Here is an 18,601-nt window from a genome sequence, read left to right as displayed (position 1 = left end):
CCCACCAGCCTGCAGTAAATGTTTGGTTGGTGGAAAAAAAAGCTTGGCTATCTCTCTCTCTCTCAAAAAAAAAAAGAAGAAGATGCAAACATTTTGAAAATACCTGAAGTGAAACAGCTTTGCAGAGAAGCGGCTCAGGAATCAGTTGCATTAGCTGAAAGCGACATTGTTAATAGTGTTTTACACTTGCACAGTCATCCACATATGAATATAATCAAACTGTAAAAAAAAAATCCAGAGATGAATATTAAGTTTAAATATGCTTCTGAAAACTGAAGACTGTGATCACATGACCACAACAGTAGGATTTTCATTACGTAACGTGTTAATCAGACAAAAGGTGATCAGCTTACATCTTCACAAAACTCTCAAAAATAAAAATCTAGTTTTGGCAACATTTTTAAACGTATATCCTCATAGAAGATATTCTTTGCTCTCAGTGGAAAAGTGTAGCACTGAAGAAATCACGTCACCAGTTTCTCAAATTATTTGTCTTTCATTTGAGAAATCCTCACAAACGCTGAGAGTACATGCAAAGCCTTGTTTTCCGTGAACAAGGCTTTGGGAGTCTGTTTGCAGCTTCATTGTGTTTTAATGCCTCCATGAATTTCTTCCTCTGTGTCAGATTCAGTCATGCAGCAATACAGCAACATCTGGGTGTATCTGGTGGCGAAGGCTAGACGAGGACACGGCGGAGGATGTGGGAGGGATGGGAAGAAAGAGAGGAAGAGAAGAGGTCAGTTACAGCTGATTCATGATTCAGGATGACTAATGCTGAATTTGATGTTAAAGACGGCGGTATTTGGCAATCTGGGTAAAGGGTGAAAGGAGGACATGTAGCACGTAATTCTAAGTAGAATGACTTAAATCAGGGCGTTTTCACTTCTTTGAAAAAGGAAAAGAACAGAATGCTATGCAGTCCTGTGAAAATCTTTTTGTAGCTTGTGAAACCACCTTTAACGGCAATAACTTGAAGCGATCACTTTCTGTGTTACTTTATGAGTCTGTCACATCATTGTGGCGATATTTTGGCCAACTCTTTAAAACGCTGCTTCAGTTCATTGAGGTTTGCAGCCATTCATTTATGCACAGCTGCAAAATAAGCTAAAACCATCACCCTCCACTACAGTTGGTATGAGGTGTTTGCACTGATATGCTGTGTTTGATTTACATCTCTACGTTTGTCCAGAAAACGTTGATCCAACTTTGCAAACCTAAGCTGAGCTGCCAGGTTAGAACATCATGCCATCTCTCACATTCTTTCTCACTGCAATTGTTGCATTCCTATGGAAGCAGTAAAGATGTGCTTAGTTTTTCACATGACTATATATTCAACCAACAACGAGGCCTAGAGAAAAACTGAAAACAGTATAAAATATAGATTTTAAGTCTTACTGTTTAGCTTGCGGATGAATTTAGGCCTTCTCTCCTCAGGCAGGTAAATGGCCACGTAATAAACTGGCACACCAGACAGTGCAATACCAATTCCTATGAGGGAGTTGATGGTGTCACCGTACAGAGGGACGATGACTAAGAACAGGCTACAAAAACAGTAGATGAAGGGGAAGAACAAGGTGAGCTGTGAAGAGAGACATGCACATCTGGTTAGTCTTTCTGAGAATCTCTGAGTGTTTAAATGTGTATGTTGACATGAAGAGCAATGGTTCAAAACACAGTGTTCACCACCTTTTTATGTTCATAATCACTCAGTGTGCACAAAACAACACCACACTTTAATTCTGAGTGCATGCAACTATGGTAACTATTTATATTTCTTTCTTTCTTTACACAATTCCTGATTTTATTTCATCATATGGAAGCTGATGTATAAACAAGGAACAGATGGCAGTAGCAGGAAGTGAAAACAGTTTGTTGTGATGGGAGAGGTCAGATTTGGGGACAGCACTTTAGCAGAATCTGAAAATGTTTTTATATTTTCTTACAACCACTCGACAGCTTAATTCGCTCTTAAATGTGTATTTGTTGCTTTTGTGTTGTAGATAACGAGGGGCAAGTCACGCATTTTCTCCTCATTCATGCTAGTGTTTCAGCAGCGCTACAGCTGAATGGGTATAATCTTTAAACCATGAATTGTTAATCTAGTGTAAATAAACTCGGTGACGTTAATTGTGAAGGTCAAAGAAGTTGGCAAGCTAGCATACAGAAATGATGTCACGTCAAACAAAATACATATCTGACCTTTCTTAATGTGCTCGTGACTTCCTGTTTTAAGTTGAGATCCCAGACTGCCACGCACCCTTATCAGTTTCGGTTCCTCTCTTTGGCACCGTTCATGCCAGCTTTCCTGTTTTCAAATGTTTGTATGTAAACCTACTGGGCGCTAGATATCACACCAAAGCCAACGCTTTGCTGACTGCCTCTTATAACCTCTTACAGCTGTGGTGTGTGTTGGTAACATTTAGAAAGTCCTGTATATGATAAAATATCATGCCATATTTGACCTCTGACCTCTCTATCAAGGATAGTAGATTGTTCTGAATGTCAGAATGATATGATATTAATGCTATATAGCTATTTAAAGCTAGGTTTCCTGCTGGCATTGTTGGTGTTGACAGCATAGAGGCATATAGGGAATGATGTATGTGGATCCTAAATATCATGTTATTTGGATCTCTGACCTTTTCTTCAAAAAAGGTCGAACTTAAAAAAAAAAGAAGCGTCACCTTGACAGGTCTGTATCTTTCCGGCTGGGTGATGCGTAGGTAGATGAGGCCAGCCACAGAGAGACCCACATAGAGCCAGTAGCTGAAGCTGAAGTAGTTGATGAGCTGAAACACGTCCCTCACACACAGGAAAATCAGGCCCATTAAGCCCTGTAGCCACACAGCACAAGGACAAGTAAAGAATCCCCATGGGATCGTGGTATGATGAAACACGTTCATTTGTGTTTTACAAGGCAGTTTTGTTTCTAACGTTGAATAGCAGAGCAGGTATGGGCGTGTAGCGCTTCAGGTGAATCAGACTCAGACTGTTGGGGAGGTGACCCTCTCTGGCTCCAACAAAAAACAGCCTGTGTGATCAGCGAGGTGGAAGGTTAGTGGGAACATACTTCATCAGTCATACTTCCATCACAAGTGCCATCACAGCGTAAGTTGGGACACACTCTGTATTTTCTCATTACCGTGAAGCAGCAATGACGGAAGCATTGAGTCCTCCATAGCAGGACATGGCTACAGAAACAGGGATGATCCAGCTGAACGGCCCCAGGACCGCATTTCCAAATGTCTGTGGGGTCACATTTGCATTGGTTAATTCACACTACATATTGACGATGAAGAGATCTGAGCAGTTTTCCTAAGGGTCTGTCGCGGCCTTAAACCCTTATATTTTCTGCAGCTGACGTAGATGTTACATTACTTTATTTTCTCAAGTCCTGTTTTCATCTCAGAGAACAAAATGTCCTGGTCTAAGCTGAACAGACCTATATTTAGCAGGAACGAAACTCTCAGGTGTCTCACCACAGCGACAGCGTCACTGGCAAGCAGAGAGGACATGTCTAGAACCACATAGTACGCCACGTTGGTCAGTAGGTAGATGATGGTCACTATGGGCATGGAAATGGCGATGGCCAGGGGCAGATTTCTGCAACAAAAGCATAATCACACACGGCGATTACAGAAGAATCTGACTTCAGCTCCTACACTTCATTTCCTTTTGTTCAGGAATATGTTTTACACAGAGCTGGGACAAAGAATAGCAGCTGGTTTCATGCCAACAATACACAATTTAAAAGTGTTCAGATAGTGATTAAAAGACAGTTATGGGACGCTGTGCTACAATAAGACTTGTGAAAGTAACTGAAATCATCTGCAGTTAAACCTGTGATAATGAAATTAGGCGTATTATCACCATTTAGGTTGCTTTAGTAGCTCTTCTTTGGGAGTCAAGCATTTTTCTGTCTTATAAATGTCCACTATTCGCTGTCTTTTAGCTCTTGTTTTGGTCTCCACCAGTTTTTGAAGGACTCTGTAGCTACTGCATGCTTCGCTGTCGTTCCCAGCTGGTGTCCAAATGGGTCTGCACACAGTCTGGTGATGGGCAGGTAGTGTGTAATGCCTCTGTAGTGTAGTTTTCTTTTTTTTTTTTTTTGTTTTTTTTTTTTTGTGTCCCGTTTGGATCTTTAGCCATCAGAATTGTTGTCTTAAGGCCAAGAAAGATGCCAAGCGGATTTATTTTACCAATTGGATCATCATGGCCTTGCCATATTGGTCCATTTGATTGACTTTTATTATAATTATGTATTTATTTTATTTGCAGTTGCTACAAACGGGACAGACATGACTGGGGGATAGGACAGGGAGAAAGAATGAAAGAAAGAGAGGGAGAGAAAGAAAACCAAAGGGGAGAAGAGACGGTGAGAAGGGGGAGAAGAAAGAAAAAAAAAAGAAAGAAAAACAAACAAACAAACAAAACACCTGGGTCACCTGTATGGAGAAAAAAAACAAACAAGAGAAAGCAAACAACAAAGAGCAACATAATAAAAAAAAAAACAGCACCATCACAATAAACTAGCTAGCAGTAGATATCAGTAGATACTAAATAATAAATGATATTGTGCAGCACGCAAGATAGACAGCGCACAATGTGCTTTGAGGCAGCAGCCAAGAAAGGTGTAGTCCGCGTGAACACCCGTGTGTACACCCGTGTGCACACCTGTGTGCACACCTGTGTGGATCAGCACGCTTGTATTCCAAAGGTTTCTCCATGTAACGATCTGCTAGGGAGTGTGGGGAGCCACAGCCCCGTCCCCCAGGGCATGAAGCAGGTATGGAGGAGATCCAGGCCCCAGACATCCAGAGGCCCCAGAGTACGAGGACCCGAGGAGGACCACCAAAGGGGGGGGGAACCGTGCCACCCTCCTGGGAAGAGCTGAGCAGAGCCCCAAAGGAGAGGTCACCCCGCAGCTACAGAGCAGAGGCCAGAGGGGGTTGCAGTGGCGTGCCCGCGGGCTCTGCCGGCAGCCAGCTGTGCCAGAGGGGACCGAGCTTCAGGCCCAGAGGCCAGAGGCCTGAGGGCATCCCGTCCCCCGGAAGGAGTGTGGTGAGGGGAGATAGGCCTCCGTACTTTAGAGGGCCTGAGATGTTCCCAGAGAGGTGGAGTCTAAGACCCAACCTGACATATAGACACAGACGAACAGGCGCACGCAGACACAAACGTGCATTCCCACCCCATATGCACAACCAAATACTCGGCACTCGCCCAAAGTGTAGACAGACACAAATAGACACTGCACAGACAGTCACACTCCCCAAACATACTCTATATCCCAGGTCCAGGTACCCCCGCCCCCAGAGGGGCAAGCCGCACCTAGACCCAGGAGATGTAACCCTTCTCTCTGGGGTGGAGGCAAGCGGACCACCTCCTTATCTGCAGTAGCAGGGAGGCCCCGCATCCCAGACCCCAGTCTGACGGCCAGCACCTCCTCCCAGCCCCCAAGCCCTGACGGCTAACAGAACCGGGGTGAGTGAAGACCCCAAACCTCCCTACGCCCGCTCATATGTAGTGTTGCTGTGTGCTGTTCTAAACTGCATTTAAAACTCAGGAGAGCATGGTACTAGCTTCCTCTCAGAGAGCAGCACGGCTCTTCCCGAAAACCCTTAGTGTCTAAATGCATTTAAAATTGAGGGTAGGGCACCAGCGCCAGAGGTGGGTTGGAGTACACCGACCATCCTCTGGATGCTGTAAAACGTGCCCACCCCCAAGGCCCTATATGTATGTGTTATGTGAGAGTGTGAGTAATGTGGATGTCTAGGTTGCAGAATAAAATTGAGGCACAGGCGGCCAGAAGGGGACAGAGGGGGAGTGCCTCCCCTGCACCCTGGTGACATACCTGCACCCCAAGCCCTGCGTGTGTGGGTGGGTGTGGTAGAGCGGGAATAGGGAGGCAGCTGAGGATGGGGAGGGAAGAAAGGGAGGGGCAAGCGGCCCCTCCCTGGGGCCAGCTCCCCCGCTGACCCCAGTAGGCACCCCCACACTCTGGAACCCACCAGGGCAAGGGGGCCCAGACCCATCCGGACCGGGGCCCGCAGCAGCAGCACCGCCCAGCCCCACAGAGTCCGGGGCAGCCCACCCGACTCCACCCCAGAGAAAACTGCACCCACCCCATCATCCAATCAACTCCCAAACTACACAAGACAATAGACACCCAGGTTGAGTTCATTCTCCACCTCTCCTATATCTCTCCCCCCACCTGCAGAGTGAGGTCCTGTAGTGAGGAGACCACCTGCAAAGATATAACAACCTCCCCACCAGTTAGAGAGCCCCCTAGTAGGGCCGATACACCAGAGGTCCCCTGCACTGGGGCTGAGCCCCCCTGCACCCACCCGCCCACTGCTCCGGCGACACAACAGCCAGGACCCAAGCCCCCAAGGCCCGGCCAGCACCCCAGACCGGGGGGCGGAGCACCCACCAGACCCCCAAGCCTCCCAGGGGCAGCCAGGCTACCAGGCCAGTAACCAACGTCCGCCAGCACAGACCCTCCCCATCTCCACTGTACGCAGCCACAAGGAAAACACCATCCAAGAGCCCCAGAGCTCCTAACCAGGTCATGGCCACATCCCCCAGGTTAGTCCCTCTAGGGAAACGTCCCTAGGGACTCCCCAGACGCCCTAAGGCCGTCCCTACCCCCATATCAACCACAATAGCGAAGGCAGGACCAAACCATGACCCCCCACCCCCACTAGGTGATGAAGCCGATCAAAGGAGCCCAAATGATCAAATGTGATGGCAGATGTTGTATCAAGACTAATGTGATCTATTAGATGGTTTTTATATTGGTTAGAATTAAGATTATTTTTATTTTTCCAGTTAATGAGGACCATTTTCTTGGCAATGCATAGGGCAGTAAAAACAACGTGGGCTGTGTTTATTTCTGCAGTGACCTCATCCAAGTCGCCCAGCAAGCATACTAAAGGGGAGGCTGGAATGTTACATTTCAGACACTTTGATAAGTCTTCCCATATCTCACGCCAAAATTTCTGAACTGGTGGACAGAACCATAGAGCGTGGATGTAGTGTAGTGTAGTTTTTTTAAAATACTTTTTTGCTTAAAATATCTGCTGCTTCTAAGAGCAAACAAAACAATGACCTGCCTTTTGGAAGGTGAAAAGCACAATAATTACAATATTGTGGATTTAAAGAAAATGTGTGAAACATTCAATGCAAAACACAAAATTTTCAAACAAATACCTTCTGACCCTAAGCTTTTATATTAGGTTTGCATCCTGCTAATTTTAACATTTCACAGAATCAAAAGAGCTTTTTAGAAATGTGTTTGTTATTGGTAAGAAGAGTTGTTGCTGTAACACGGAAAATGACTCATAGGATTGGTTTTCTACCTTAGCTACAACACTGGCTGTAGAGAAATTTACTTATTTTATCAGGGCTATTAAACAGTCACTCTTTCAGAGTTTTGGGGGCTTTCCTTTAAGTTATCTAGAGAGAATTTATTTGACTTCAATGTCGGTGATATCTGATAATCTACGTACAAATAGCTATTTGTATGGTGGCCCAGAGAGGCCAAACGGACTGCAACTTAAGAAAACACCAGCAATAAGAAAACAGAAATAGGAAAAACGACAACGGAAATAGGAAAAAACAGATTTCCAAAAGCACAAGGGAAGTGTTTCTGGGGACACAATAACTCCACGGACCAGTTGCAGGAACCAAAATATGCTAAGAATTGCGCTGGGAGACACTTAAAAGTAGTGGAGGATCTATCGGTTTTGTGAGGAAAGAAAAGATGAGAGGTAAGTGTGTTAGCCTAACTATTAGCATAAAAATCCATCATCAGTATTATACGTAGCATGTTTTGGGTTCCTGCAACTGGTCCGTCGGGTTATTGTCTCTCCAAAAACACTTCCCTTGTGTTTTTTCCTATTTCCGTTTTGTTTTGTGTGCTTTTGCAGCGTTTTTCTTATTGGGCCACTGTATATTTGTGATTTCCTAATGGTGTTCCAAAATAAGCAGCTTTGCACGAATCTTTCATTAAGATGATTCTCCGTCATGTTTTTTGTTTGTTCTCGTTACACAGATGTATAATGCTGTGAGTGGACATTAAAAATATAGTCAGTGCTGTGTTTTAGTGCAGGAGTCCAGTGGCTCATTTTTATTGTCTGTACTATCTCAGCTAATCTGCTCAAAGGCATGTTAACCCTTCTACTCTGATTGATCAGGACTGTCAAAAATTAACTTTTAGTGGATTTCTCATCACTAAGCTAAAAGCAGGAAATACAATCTAGTCAGAAGTTGCCATGGAGCCTCGAGCGTACGAGTCTGAGTGCATTTTCTTTTTCATTTCACTGCCTCAGTCACCTCTCTGGGTTACAAATCTCCTCAGTTACATAGTTGAGCGTGTCCCAGCCAGAGTAGGAGAAGAGAGCTGAGTAGAGGGCCAAAGCGATGGCGCCGGGGTCTGCCGTGGAGCCCTCCATCGGGTTCTCAAAGCTCTTCGTTTCTCCTACACAAAGACAAGATCGAGTTTTACTTTGAGTGTAACATTTTATTTAGCTTTCCCACACGAATTCTTACTTTTACTTTCACTTACCACTGGATATCTTCAGGATTCCTATAATAATGATGAGGAAAAGTGACATCAGTTTGGCATAAGTGAAGATGTCCTGCACTAGAGTCCCCCACTTCACACAAGCACAGTTAATGAAGATGAGGATACCTGGAACAAAGTAGAGGATGAAGGCAATGAACAAACATGACCAAACACAGAAACACTGCTTCTGCTTTCTACGATGTACATTAAGGAATCCTGCATGACACAGCAGTTTAGCCAGCAGTTTGTGAAACTAAAGCAGTTTGTAGCAAACAGAAACCTGACTCTCTCACACTGCTCCTTTCTTTCTGTCACGTGGGCTGCAAATGGCTCGAGGATACCAAAACAGAATCACACTTCTTGGTAGAGCGATGGGTGATTCACAGCATCGCTGCTCTCTCACGTAAATAACACTTCTGCTTGCTACAGTCTGCAATCCAATCACTGCAAAACTCTGTGACATGGGACTGGCAGCCTAACTTTAGCTTATGCCAGTACTACAAAGGGCTATCGGGTTTGGTACTGGCATGAATAGATCAGATGTGACTGTGGGCAGCACTAAAGCTCTTTTAATCTGGTTTTACTCAACTATTCGAAACGAAACAAAACATTTTACATTTCTCCTGACTGCCTCACAATAAAAGCCACACTGTATTCTGCAAGATATACATGTTTAGGGACTGTAAGGAAATTAATTTGGGTCATTCGAAGCATTAGCAGTGGGCAGCTCCAGTGACAAACTAGACCTCCACACAGAAAATTCAGGCCCAAGCTTGAAACAGAAAACAGTGAAGCAAGAGCACTAACCACTGAGCCCCTGGGCTGTGTTTTCGAACTGGCAGGAGTGGATAAGGGTAGGTGTTCATCAGTAGTAACTTAATATAAGCTGTGGCTATATCAGGGTAAAATTACAAGTAGCAATATTGGATTGTATCACCATAATTATGTAATTAAAACCCAGTGCAGGAATGTGTTTAACCAAGGTTTACCAAGTAGATGCTTTATTAATTAATTTAATAATTGTTTGTAGAGGTTAAAAAGAAATGAAATGGCTTTAATTGATACAAATTTAGACTTGGCATTGAGAAAATAAGTGCATTCTCACTCCTTCCACAGAAATCAAGCTGAAGTTTTAGCGGTTTGGTGGTTTAGAGTTTCAAGTGTGTGTTAACACATGTCGCAATCATCCCAGGAGTGGATGTTCCAACAAAATCACCCCAAGGTCACACTGCAACATTAAGAGAAACTGCAAAAACCCCCAAGAGCTACATCTCAGACCCTACAGGCCTCAGTAAACATGTTAAATGTTACAGTTTACAAGAGTGCACTTAGAAAGAAAGACTGAATGACTATAGCTTTGTTTGGAAAGGTTGGGAGGAGAAAGCCTCTTCTCTCTAAAAAGGACATGGCAGCATAGCTTAACTTTGCAAAGTTGCATCTAAACAAACTACAAGACTTAAGGAACAATGTCCTTGCTGTCATTGAGTCGACCATGAACTCGTAGGTATACCAAAAGCATGCTAGAGTCAAATGTGAGTAGTTAGTAAATTTAAGCTTTTTCTGCAGCAAACTGCAACAGCACATTTTGTTTCATTTAAAAATCCACATTTACAGCTCAATACAAAACCCAGTGGGCACACTCATTCAGACACAGCTGTGTTTCTTACAGAGACAGGCTGCAGCAAGGAGGCGGACAGCAGCATACGGCGGCTGGCAGGTGGGGTAGAAAGCCTCCACCAGGTAGTTGGCGAATGTCAGCGAAATCACAGCCTGGCTGGCTGGCTCGATCAGGAGGATGGACGTCCACAGACGAATGAAAGCCAAGAAGCCACCAAAAGACTCCAGGATGTAGGCGTAGCTGGCTCCAGATTTGGTGATGGTGGTGCCGAGCTCTGCGTAGCACAAAGCCCCAAACACTGAGAAGATCCCGCCAAGAGCCCAGATGAGCAGCGACAGTCCATAAGAAGCGCTGTACATGAGTACGCCCTTTGGTGAAACAAAAATCCCAGAGCCGATCATGTTGCCCACAATGAGGCAGATCCCATTCAGGAGAGAAATCTCCCTCTTCATCTGCATTTTCTCTTCTTTAACACCATTTGGAGCCTTTAGGTCCTCCTCAGATGGAACTCGTGAGCTCGGACATATCGTCTGTGACATGACCCCAATGGTCTGTCTCAGATCCCCCATTATTCCAGCAGAGCTGAGATGGAGATGATAGGGAAAAATTAGATGGGATTATTCAAATTTATCAGAATCAGAATCAGAATCAGAATACTTTATTGATCCCTGGGGGAAATTATTTTTTGTTACAGTGCTCCATTTTAAACCAACATTAAGACAAGACAGACAATACACTAACTAAGAATAGTACAATAAGTTTATTGTAAATTTAACAGACTTACCTAGCACACAATGTATTAAAAAAAATAAAAAATTCTCCATGACACATGTTCAAACTTAAGAATACAAGCATGCAAATCCCCAACACAGATCACTCCCCTTTGTTTATAATTATAGATATAAATGAACAGCACGAGTGACTCATGACATACAGTGGGGCAAAAAAGTATTTAGTCAGCCACCGATTGTGCAAGTTCCCCCACTTAAAATGATGACAGAGGTCAGTAATTTGCACCAGAGGTACACTTCAACTGTGAGAGACAGAATGTGAAAAAAAAATCCATGAATTCACATGGTAGGATTTGTAAAGAATTTATTCGTAAATCAGGGTGGAAAATAAGTATTTGGTCAATAACAAAAATACAACTCAATACTTTGTAACATAACCTTTGTTGGCAATAACAGAGGTCAAACGTTTACTATAGGTCTTTACCAGGTTTGCACACACAGTAGCTGGTATTTTGGCCCATTCCTCCATGCAGATCTTCTCGAGAGCAGTGATGTTTTGGGGCTGTCGCCGAGCAACACGGACTTTCAACTCCCGCCACAGATTTTCTATGGGGTTGAGGTCTGGAGACTGGCTAGGCCACTCCAGGACTTTCAAATGCTTCTTACGGAGCCACTCCTTTGTTGCCCGGGCGGTGTGTTTTGGATCATTGTCATGTTGGAAGACCCAGCCTCGTTTCATCTTCAAAGTTCTCACTGATGGAAGGAGGTTTTGGCTCAAAATCTCACGATACATGGCCCCATTCATTCTGTCCTTAACACGGATCAGTCGTCCTGTCCCCTTGGCAGAAAAACAGCCCCATAGCATGATGTTTCCACCCCCATGCTTCACAGTAGGTATGGTGTTCTTGGGATGCAACTCAGTATTCTTCGTCCTCCAAACATGACGAGTTGAGTTTATACCAAAAAGTTCTACTTTGGTTTCATCTGACCACATGACATTCTCCCAATCCTCTGCTGTATCATCCATGTGCTCTCTGGCAGACTTCAGACGGGCCTGGACATGCACTGGCTTCAGCAGCGGAACACGTCTGGCACTGCGGGATTTGATTCCCTGCCGTTGTAGTGTGTTACTGATGGTGACCTTTGTTACTTTGGTCCCAGCTCTCTGCAGGTCATTCACCAGGTCCCCCCGTGTGGTTCTGGGATCTTTGCTCACCGTTCTCATGGTCATTTTGACCCCACGGGATGAGATCTTGCGTGGAGCCCCAGATCGAGGGAGATTATCAGTGGTCTTGTATGTCTTCCATTTTCTGATGATTGCTCCCACAGTTGATTTTTTCACACCAAGCTGCTTGCCTATTGTAGATTCACTCTTCCCAGTCTGGTGCAGGTCTACAATACTTTTCCTGGTGTCCTTCGAGAGCTCTTTGGTCTTGGCCATGGCGGAGTTTGGAGTCTGACTGATTGAGGCTGTGGACAGGTGTCTTTTATACAGATGATGAGTTCAAACAGGTGCCATTCATACAGGTAACGAGTGGGGGACAGAAAAGCTTCTTACAGAAGACGTTACAGGTCTGTGAGAGCCAGAGATTTTCCTTGTTTGAGGTGACCAAATACTTATTTTCCACCCTAATTTACGAATAAATTCTTTACAAATCCTACCATGTGAATTCATGGATTTTTTTTTCACATTCTGTCTCTCACAGTTGAAGTGTACCTCTGGTGCAAATTACTGACCTCTGTCATCATTTTAAGTGGGGGAACTTGCACAATCGGTGGCTGACTAAATACTTTTTTGCCCCACTGTATAATACAGGCATGTAAATAACAAAAGATTAACTTACCTTGTTTTCAAGTCTGTCTGTTCCTCTGAACATGCAGTCTGTCTCAGGCCACCACTCAGGTCTGAAACACCAGTCTGGCACCGGGGGAGATCACATCTGAGAGGCACCAACAGGATGGTTGATGTTGCAATCGCTGCAGGTCAGCCCTTCCATAACGTGTGTTTTTCTTGGGCCACACTCTCATGTTGCCCCCTGTGCTATTTTCAGAGACAAGCAGACGTTCTTGCCCACACAGAGCCTTCAACAGCTGAGACAGAGGGAGCCAAGCTCCAATTGACCCGACATACAGGATAGTTATTTATACTGTGATGAAAAGTGTCATTAAGCTTATCTTAATTTGCAGGGAGTGTTTCCAGGGGCATAACCCACCTCATGCCTGGTATACAGAAGGAAGACTCTACTACTATGAGTTTTTGTGCCTCCTTGTAGACATCTGCAGGCCAGGAAAATGACTAGAAAGCTATGTCCAGCAGCTTGTTTGTTGAACGATCTATAAGTGAAGTACAAACTTGAATAAACTATTTCTTGCCAAGCAGCCAACTCCAAGGCTAAAAGTGCAACTTCCACTTGAGGTCGGCTCAAAAGTAAGTCAGTCCTCACATGATATGTTAAAATGCCCAGCTTTACAGGAGCAATATACATGTTTATAGCCTGCTACAAAAATTATTTTGGTAATTTAGCCCATGAGGATGAAGACTCGACTGTTTAAATTGTACTCAACATTAAAGTCATGGATTGTGAAGCAGAGGTGTGGACTCGAGTCACATGACTTGGACTCGAGTCAGACTCGAGTCATTAATTTTATGACTTTAGACTTGACTTGAAAAAATGTTCTCAGACTTGTGACTTGACTTGGACTTTTACACCAATGACTTGGGACTTGAATTGGACTTGAACCGGTTTACTTGAAAAGACTTGATATTTTACCCCAAATATAAAATTTAACACGCATATTATATAGAGATTGAAAATGTGACGTCATTCACGGGTAGAACCGCAAAGGATTCTGGGAACTCGTGGCAAGCGGTACTAGCGCACGCAGGCTTTCAATTAAAATCAGTCACACAGCGATAAAAAGAAACACAAAAATGTCAAGAAGCTGTTGTATTATTAACTGCAATAGCCGGTCGCATGACAGCCACGGGAAGCCGACGGGTAAAGAGATCGGTTGTTATCGGATTACGTCGTTGAAGAGAAATTGTTCGAGCCATGTTTCCGAAGTAACAAAGAGGCGACGGATGGCCTGGATTGCAGCCATTCAAAGATCAAATATAACGTCCCAGAACACTCCAGCTCACAGGTTAGTCTGCTCCAAGCATTTACACAAAGGTCAGTCTGCTGTTGTAGTTAATGCGTCATTTTTCTTAACATAACTGGTGATATAGGTTACAAGCAAGTCTGGCGCTGAACAGAAATTGTCGCGCTATGCTCCTTTATTTATTGTGCATAAATAGTAAATTGTCCTGACACAATATTGCGTTTCGCCTCTGTTATTATGGTACACTGACAAAAACACATACTTTTATTCACAGGATAAAACAGGTTTTTTGTATCACTAATTGTCCAGTACGATTACAGCATACAATATTATTGTCACTGCTACATTTCTGTGATGGGTACCAGAAATTATTTCCACTACTAATTAATTACCGTTGAGCTCAAAGGTCCTATTAATAAACGGTTAACGAATCTGTATTTATGACGACGATTTGTGAGACTGGTAAACTTATGATACGTACGATGGTCTTTCGTTCTACACGGTGCATTTCAAGGTCCTGCACCCATCCGTCGGTAAACTGTACCTGGGCTTGTTGCAGTGACCTGAAGTTACTAAACTTCATGAGTGTATGCACTCACTCCAAGAACCGTATAATTATAAATATGCATATAAATATGCTAGGATGAGATAGCTGACTTCATCTAACTAGCAAATGTTTTCCAGGCTACGTTGGTGATACAGTTTTTTTTAATGTGTATGATATTTTTGTCATGCGATTTTAAAGCTGGTCCTACAACCGCATCCAAGAATAACATGCAGCGTATCTCAGAACTGTCGGTGAAAATTATTCTTGGAGCTAGGTTTAATTGAGCTGCATTTTAAAGAGGTGCAATTTCACAATTTGTGTATATTTTCTAAGTTCACTATTTTGTATGTGTTGAGAAAAACACAGATTTTAAAATTACATGGTCTAATATTTACATTTAGCATATAACTGCAACATTATTTTTTCGTTTGTTTTTTTTAAAGACTCGAAAGGACTTGAAATTCAAAGTTTCAGACTTGTGACTTGACTCGGACTTTTACACCAGTGACTTGAGACTCGACTCTGACTTGCCTGACATTACTTGAGACTTGACTTGAGACTTGAGGATAAAGACTTGAGACTTACTTGAGACTTGCAAAACAATGACTTGGTCCCACCTCTGTTGTGAAGCTAACAGGTGTATGCCAACATAGGCAAATGAAGCCTCTAGTTGTATGTTAACTAGGGTTGCCAACCGTCCCTTAAAATACGGAATCGTCCCGTATTTCGAAACAAAAGCACACGTCCCGTATTGAGCTAATAAGGGACGCACTTTGTCCCGTAATACAGTGAGAATCAAAAGTAGTCTATAAATGTTAATGGAATTAACGCTTTGTTTGAAAACATAATTCCCAGCCCCTCTCCTGCTTTGTGACCAATGAGCTGACAGCACACTTATGACAATTCGAGTATGACAATTCAGATTACCGCTCATCTCATTGGTCGATGAAAGGTCGCTTGCGGAGAAAATACCGGAAGACAACAGATGACCACAACAAGAAGCATGGCCAACAGGGGAACAAACGCCGACACTGCGGTGCAAGTCTCGGATGACAGTACACCTAAAGCTGGGCAAACACTGCGATTTTTTCAGTCACGTTATTCAGCTCCTGCTCAAACTGCACGATTGACTCGCAGGGGTTAGAAGTTCGTATGTCACGATGTGCTCTCACACTATACTGCCCGATGCTCTGATGCGACCTGAGTGCTCACACTGTGCCTCCATAACATGAAGGTTATAACAGAAAATCTGTCGCTCGCTCTCTCTGTCTCTCACTCACACAGACACACCACCACCATCAACTTTGCTAAATTGCTAATGAAAAACATGATCAGGCAGCTGTGATTGAGCAGCGATGTAGATCCAACTATTTTCACGGTTGTTGTGGTCGTGATAATTTTGTGATGCCACATCGAAAAGGCTCGGATGAGCTTTCCAAAGTTCTACAAGTTGTGCCTCCATCGCTTGTGTCCAGATCACACGCTGCACTGCTGTGCTGCTCCGTCTTTTTCACCAACGTTTACGTTTGCGCGTGAGCAGTGTGAGCGCCTGTGGTGACACCCTCACGAGCGATTGATGATCGGGAGCTGGTCGTGAGGTGTTAATCACTTCTCGTTACCCCACGTATACTACACGATGCACGATGAAGGCCAAAATCGGTCCGATCACTCAAAAATCGGCTCAAAATGGTGTGAGCCCAGCATTAGAGCAGCAATGTTTGTTCCCCTCAGAGAAAGGGAAGAATGGGAAAAGGAAAACACCTGGCTGGAAAACGTTAATATGGGCATGTGCAGTGAATATCAGCGCTATGTGGCCAGAAGTGTGATAATATAATTTATTTTGTGTAATAAACAACTGCAAGGATAGATGATTACAACAAATTGATGACTAATACATAAAAGTAATACATAGATGAATAATGATGATGAGTTATGATGCGTAATCATGGGAACAAGCGGGTTTACAAACAGGAGCAGCTGATTAGCATTAGAAAAGCTGAAATAATACCTCAACTGAAGCCAATTGTACTAAATGCACTAAATGTGCACTGTTACAAGAATATTTTTCTTTCTATTGTTTTCTATTATTTTAAGTTAAGCAGGACAGAGTTCTTTTAAGGAAAGATTTACTTATATTCTCAAAAGTTAAGCATGACAGGCTTCTGTTTAAGAAAGAGACCTGTTTTACTGTGTTAATGTTGTCATTTTGAGCTAAAAATAAATGGCTAAATGATCATTTGTTTCACATGTGTTCATATCACAAAGAATAGAATATGCATCTACTTAAATCAACTTCAAGTCAAATGGTTAAAAAAATAATTTCACACACAAAAAAAGAGCTAGAAAATTCACCACACTGGGAAGGGTGAAGACAACTGGGTCGCCCGGCCCTGGCCACGAGGTGTCCCTTATTTATTTTTCAGGGAGTTGGCAACCCTAATGTTAACCTTTACTTCAGCTTGTCCGAGTCACTGAATATCTTGAATATTTCTGTGTTGTTGGTGACATCTTCAGTATTTGAGAAAGAGTGTGCACTTTTCTACTGCAGTTAGCATCAATTAGCTAGTTTTTGGCTGTTAATCCACCTTGCTAGCCAAGCTATCTAGCGCTAGCTAAATAATCCAAATACCTTCTAGCTCCAAAAATTCACAAACCAGTAGGTGATGTCAATGTGGCTTCATACATCTTTCATGTGCACTTAATAGGCATGTACACCAGTTGAACTGCTTGTAAACTCAAATATCTAGTTATTGGTAGCCAAACACATAGTAGCAACTCTATGCATTTAGGCATGTTAATGTAGTCGAAGAAAGCTGCTCAAGTTCAACCAAACATCATAGGAAAGGTGATTTAAGTGACACTTTGGCATAAACAAAGGTATTGGCATATCCTGCCCTGTATAGATGACTGTAGTGGTGTAAGAGTGTGGTTCTTGGCACACTTCACTTAGCACCAGCTGATCACCTCAGACTACCAGAGTATTATTGTTGACCATGTCCATATCATTATGACCACTGTGTACCCTTCAGGATAATGTGTCATGTCAACGCGTTCCTTTGGGATATTTCACAAATGCACAGTCATATTACAGACATGCAGTTGATAAATCTGCAGCAACTGTGTGATGCAGTCATGTCGATATGGTCCAAAATCTCAGAGGAATGTTTCCAGCAACTTGTTGAATTTATTTTGCCAAGAATTAGGGCAAAAATGGGTCCAACTCAGTATTAGCAACCTGTACATAATAAAGTGGCAGATAAGTGTATTTTTCAGTGAAGCTCAATTAAAGGAGCAAAGTGTTCCTTTAAAATTACTGTTACAAAAACAAGAAGCAGAAATTAGACCAAATTAAATTAAAAACAGAGTAGCCATTTTAATGAAGAGTTTGACACAATATAAAAAAAGAAAATCCTAGTTGAAACCACAGCTACACATCATGTTAAACCTCTGACAGAACTGCTCAATCGGCTGACACTACTGAATACAAGGGCTCTAAATTAGCTCCGTATTTTTCAGTTGGTATTTCTACAAGTATCAAATAAACACATCACAGAAAAACAGTAAAAAAATATGTTACAACATATACACACCACTATCAAATCTACAGCATTTTCACTCACCTTTGCTTGATATGCACGTAGAAGGCATTTGCCTGTAACTTGAGGTGGGACCAGAAGCAGAATATGAGGCACAGATTTCAAAAACAATACCAGTCCAACATACGGAAGCAGATCGACCCTGCTCGGCCTTTCTAATCTAAATGACATTTTGTCATTCGAGCATAATTTGCTCTAACAGTGTTTTACAAAGCCTGGTGTGCTGTGACTCATTCCCCACTGTGTGATTCAGGTCTTCATTGAACTGTGGTCACTTTGGACTGAATGATGCAGAACATGTGTATGAAAAAAAACATTAATTAATCACACTGACTGTCCTGTGATGAATGTGTTGTAGGTGGTACTGAAATCCAGAGCCACGGCTTAATATTGTCATTGCAAGCACCCATTTGAGGAAGTGAAGGCAGTGTTGAGGGCGGC

At 43.1% G+C, this 18,601-nt stretch overlaps 1 protein-coding gene and 1 long non-coding RNA gene across 2 annotated transcripts in view; one reads left to right on the top strand and one right to left on the bottom strand.

Moving 5' to 3' along the window:
* LOC113010624 (Y+L amino acid transporter 2) overlaps window positions 1-12,884 on the bottom strand; it is a 13,509-nt gene extending 625 nt beyond the window's left edge. Inside the window, exons 1-10 of the mRNA XM_026149793.2 lie at window positions 12,760-12,884; window positions 10,234-10,766; window positions 8,567-8,692; window positions 8,335-8,479; window positions 3,480-3,603; window positions 3,143-3,246; window positions 2,935-3,031; window positions 2,685-2,834; window positions 1,396-1,579; window positions 1-676 (exon numbers count right to left, since the gene is read on the bottom strand). The exon at window positions 1-676 is cut by the window's left edge and continues 625 nt beyond it. Of these exons, the coding sequence (XP_026005578.2) occupies window positions 582-676; window positions 1,396-1,579; window positions 2,685-2,834; window positions 2,935-3,031; window positions 3,143-3,246; window positions 3,480-3,603; window positions 8,335-8,479; window positions 8,567-8,692; window positions 10,234-10,753 (1,545 nt within the window). The 5' untranslated portion in view covers window positions 10,754-10,766; window positions 12,760-12,884 and the 3' untranslated portion in view covers window positions 1-581. The remainder of the gene's footprint in view (window positions 677-1,395; window positions 1,580-2,684; window positions 2,835-2,934; window positions 3,032-3,142; window positions 3,247-3,479; window positions 3,604-8,334; window positions 8,480-8,566; window positions 8,693-10,233; window positions 10,767-12,759) is intronic.
* On the top strand, window positions 7,583-11,010 carry LOC145422043 (uncharacterized). Its single transcript, XR_013903424.1, has 2 exons — window positions 7,583-7,769; window positions 10,236-11,010. It is a non-coding gene; the product is annotated as an uncharacterized LOC145422043 (long non-coding RNA).
* Window positions 12,885-18,601: the final 5,717 nt, after the last annotated feature.

Source organism: Astatotilapia calliptera, chromosome 18 (assembly GCF_964374335.1).
Source record: "Astatotilapia calliptera chromosome 18, fAstCal68.1, whole genome shotgun sequence".
Lineage (NCBI taxonomy): Eukaryota > Metazoa > Chordata > Actinopteri > Cichliformes > Cichlidae > Astatotilapia > Astatotilapia calliptera.
This window is presented reverse-complemented; position numbering and strand designations above follow the sequence as displayed.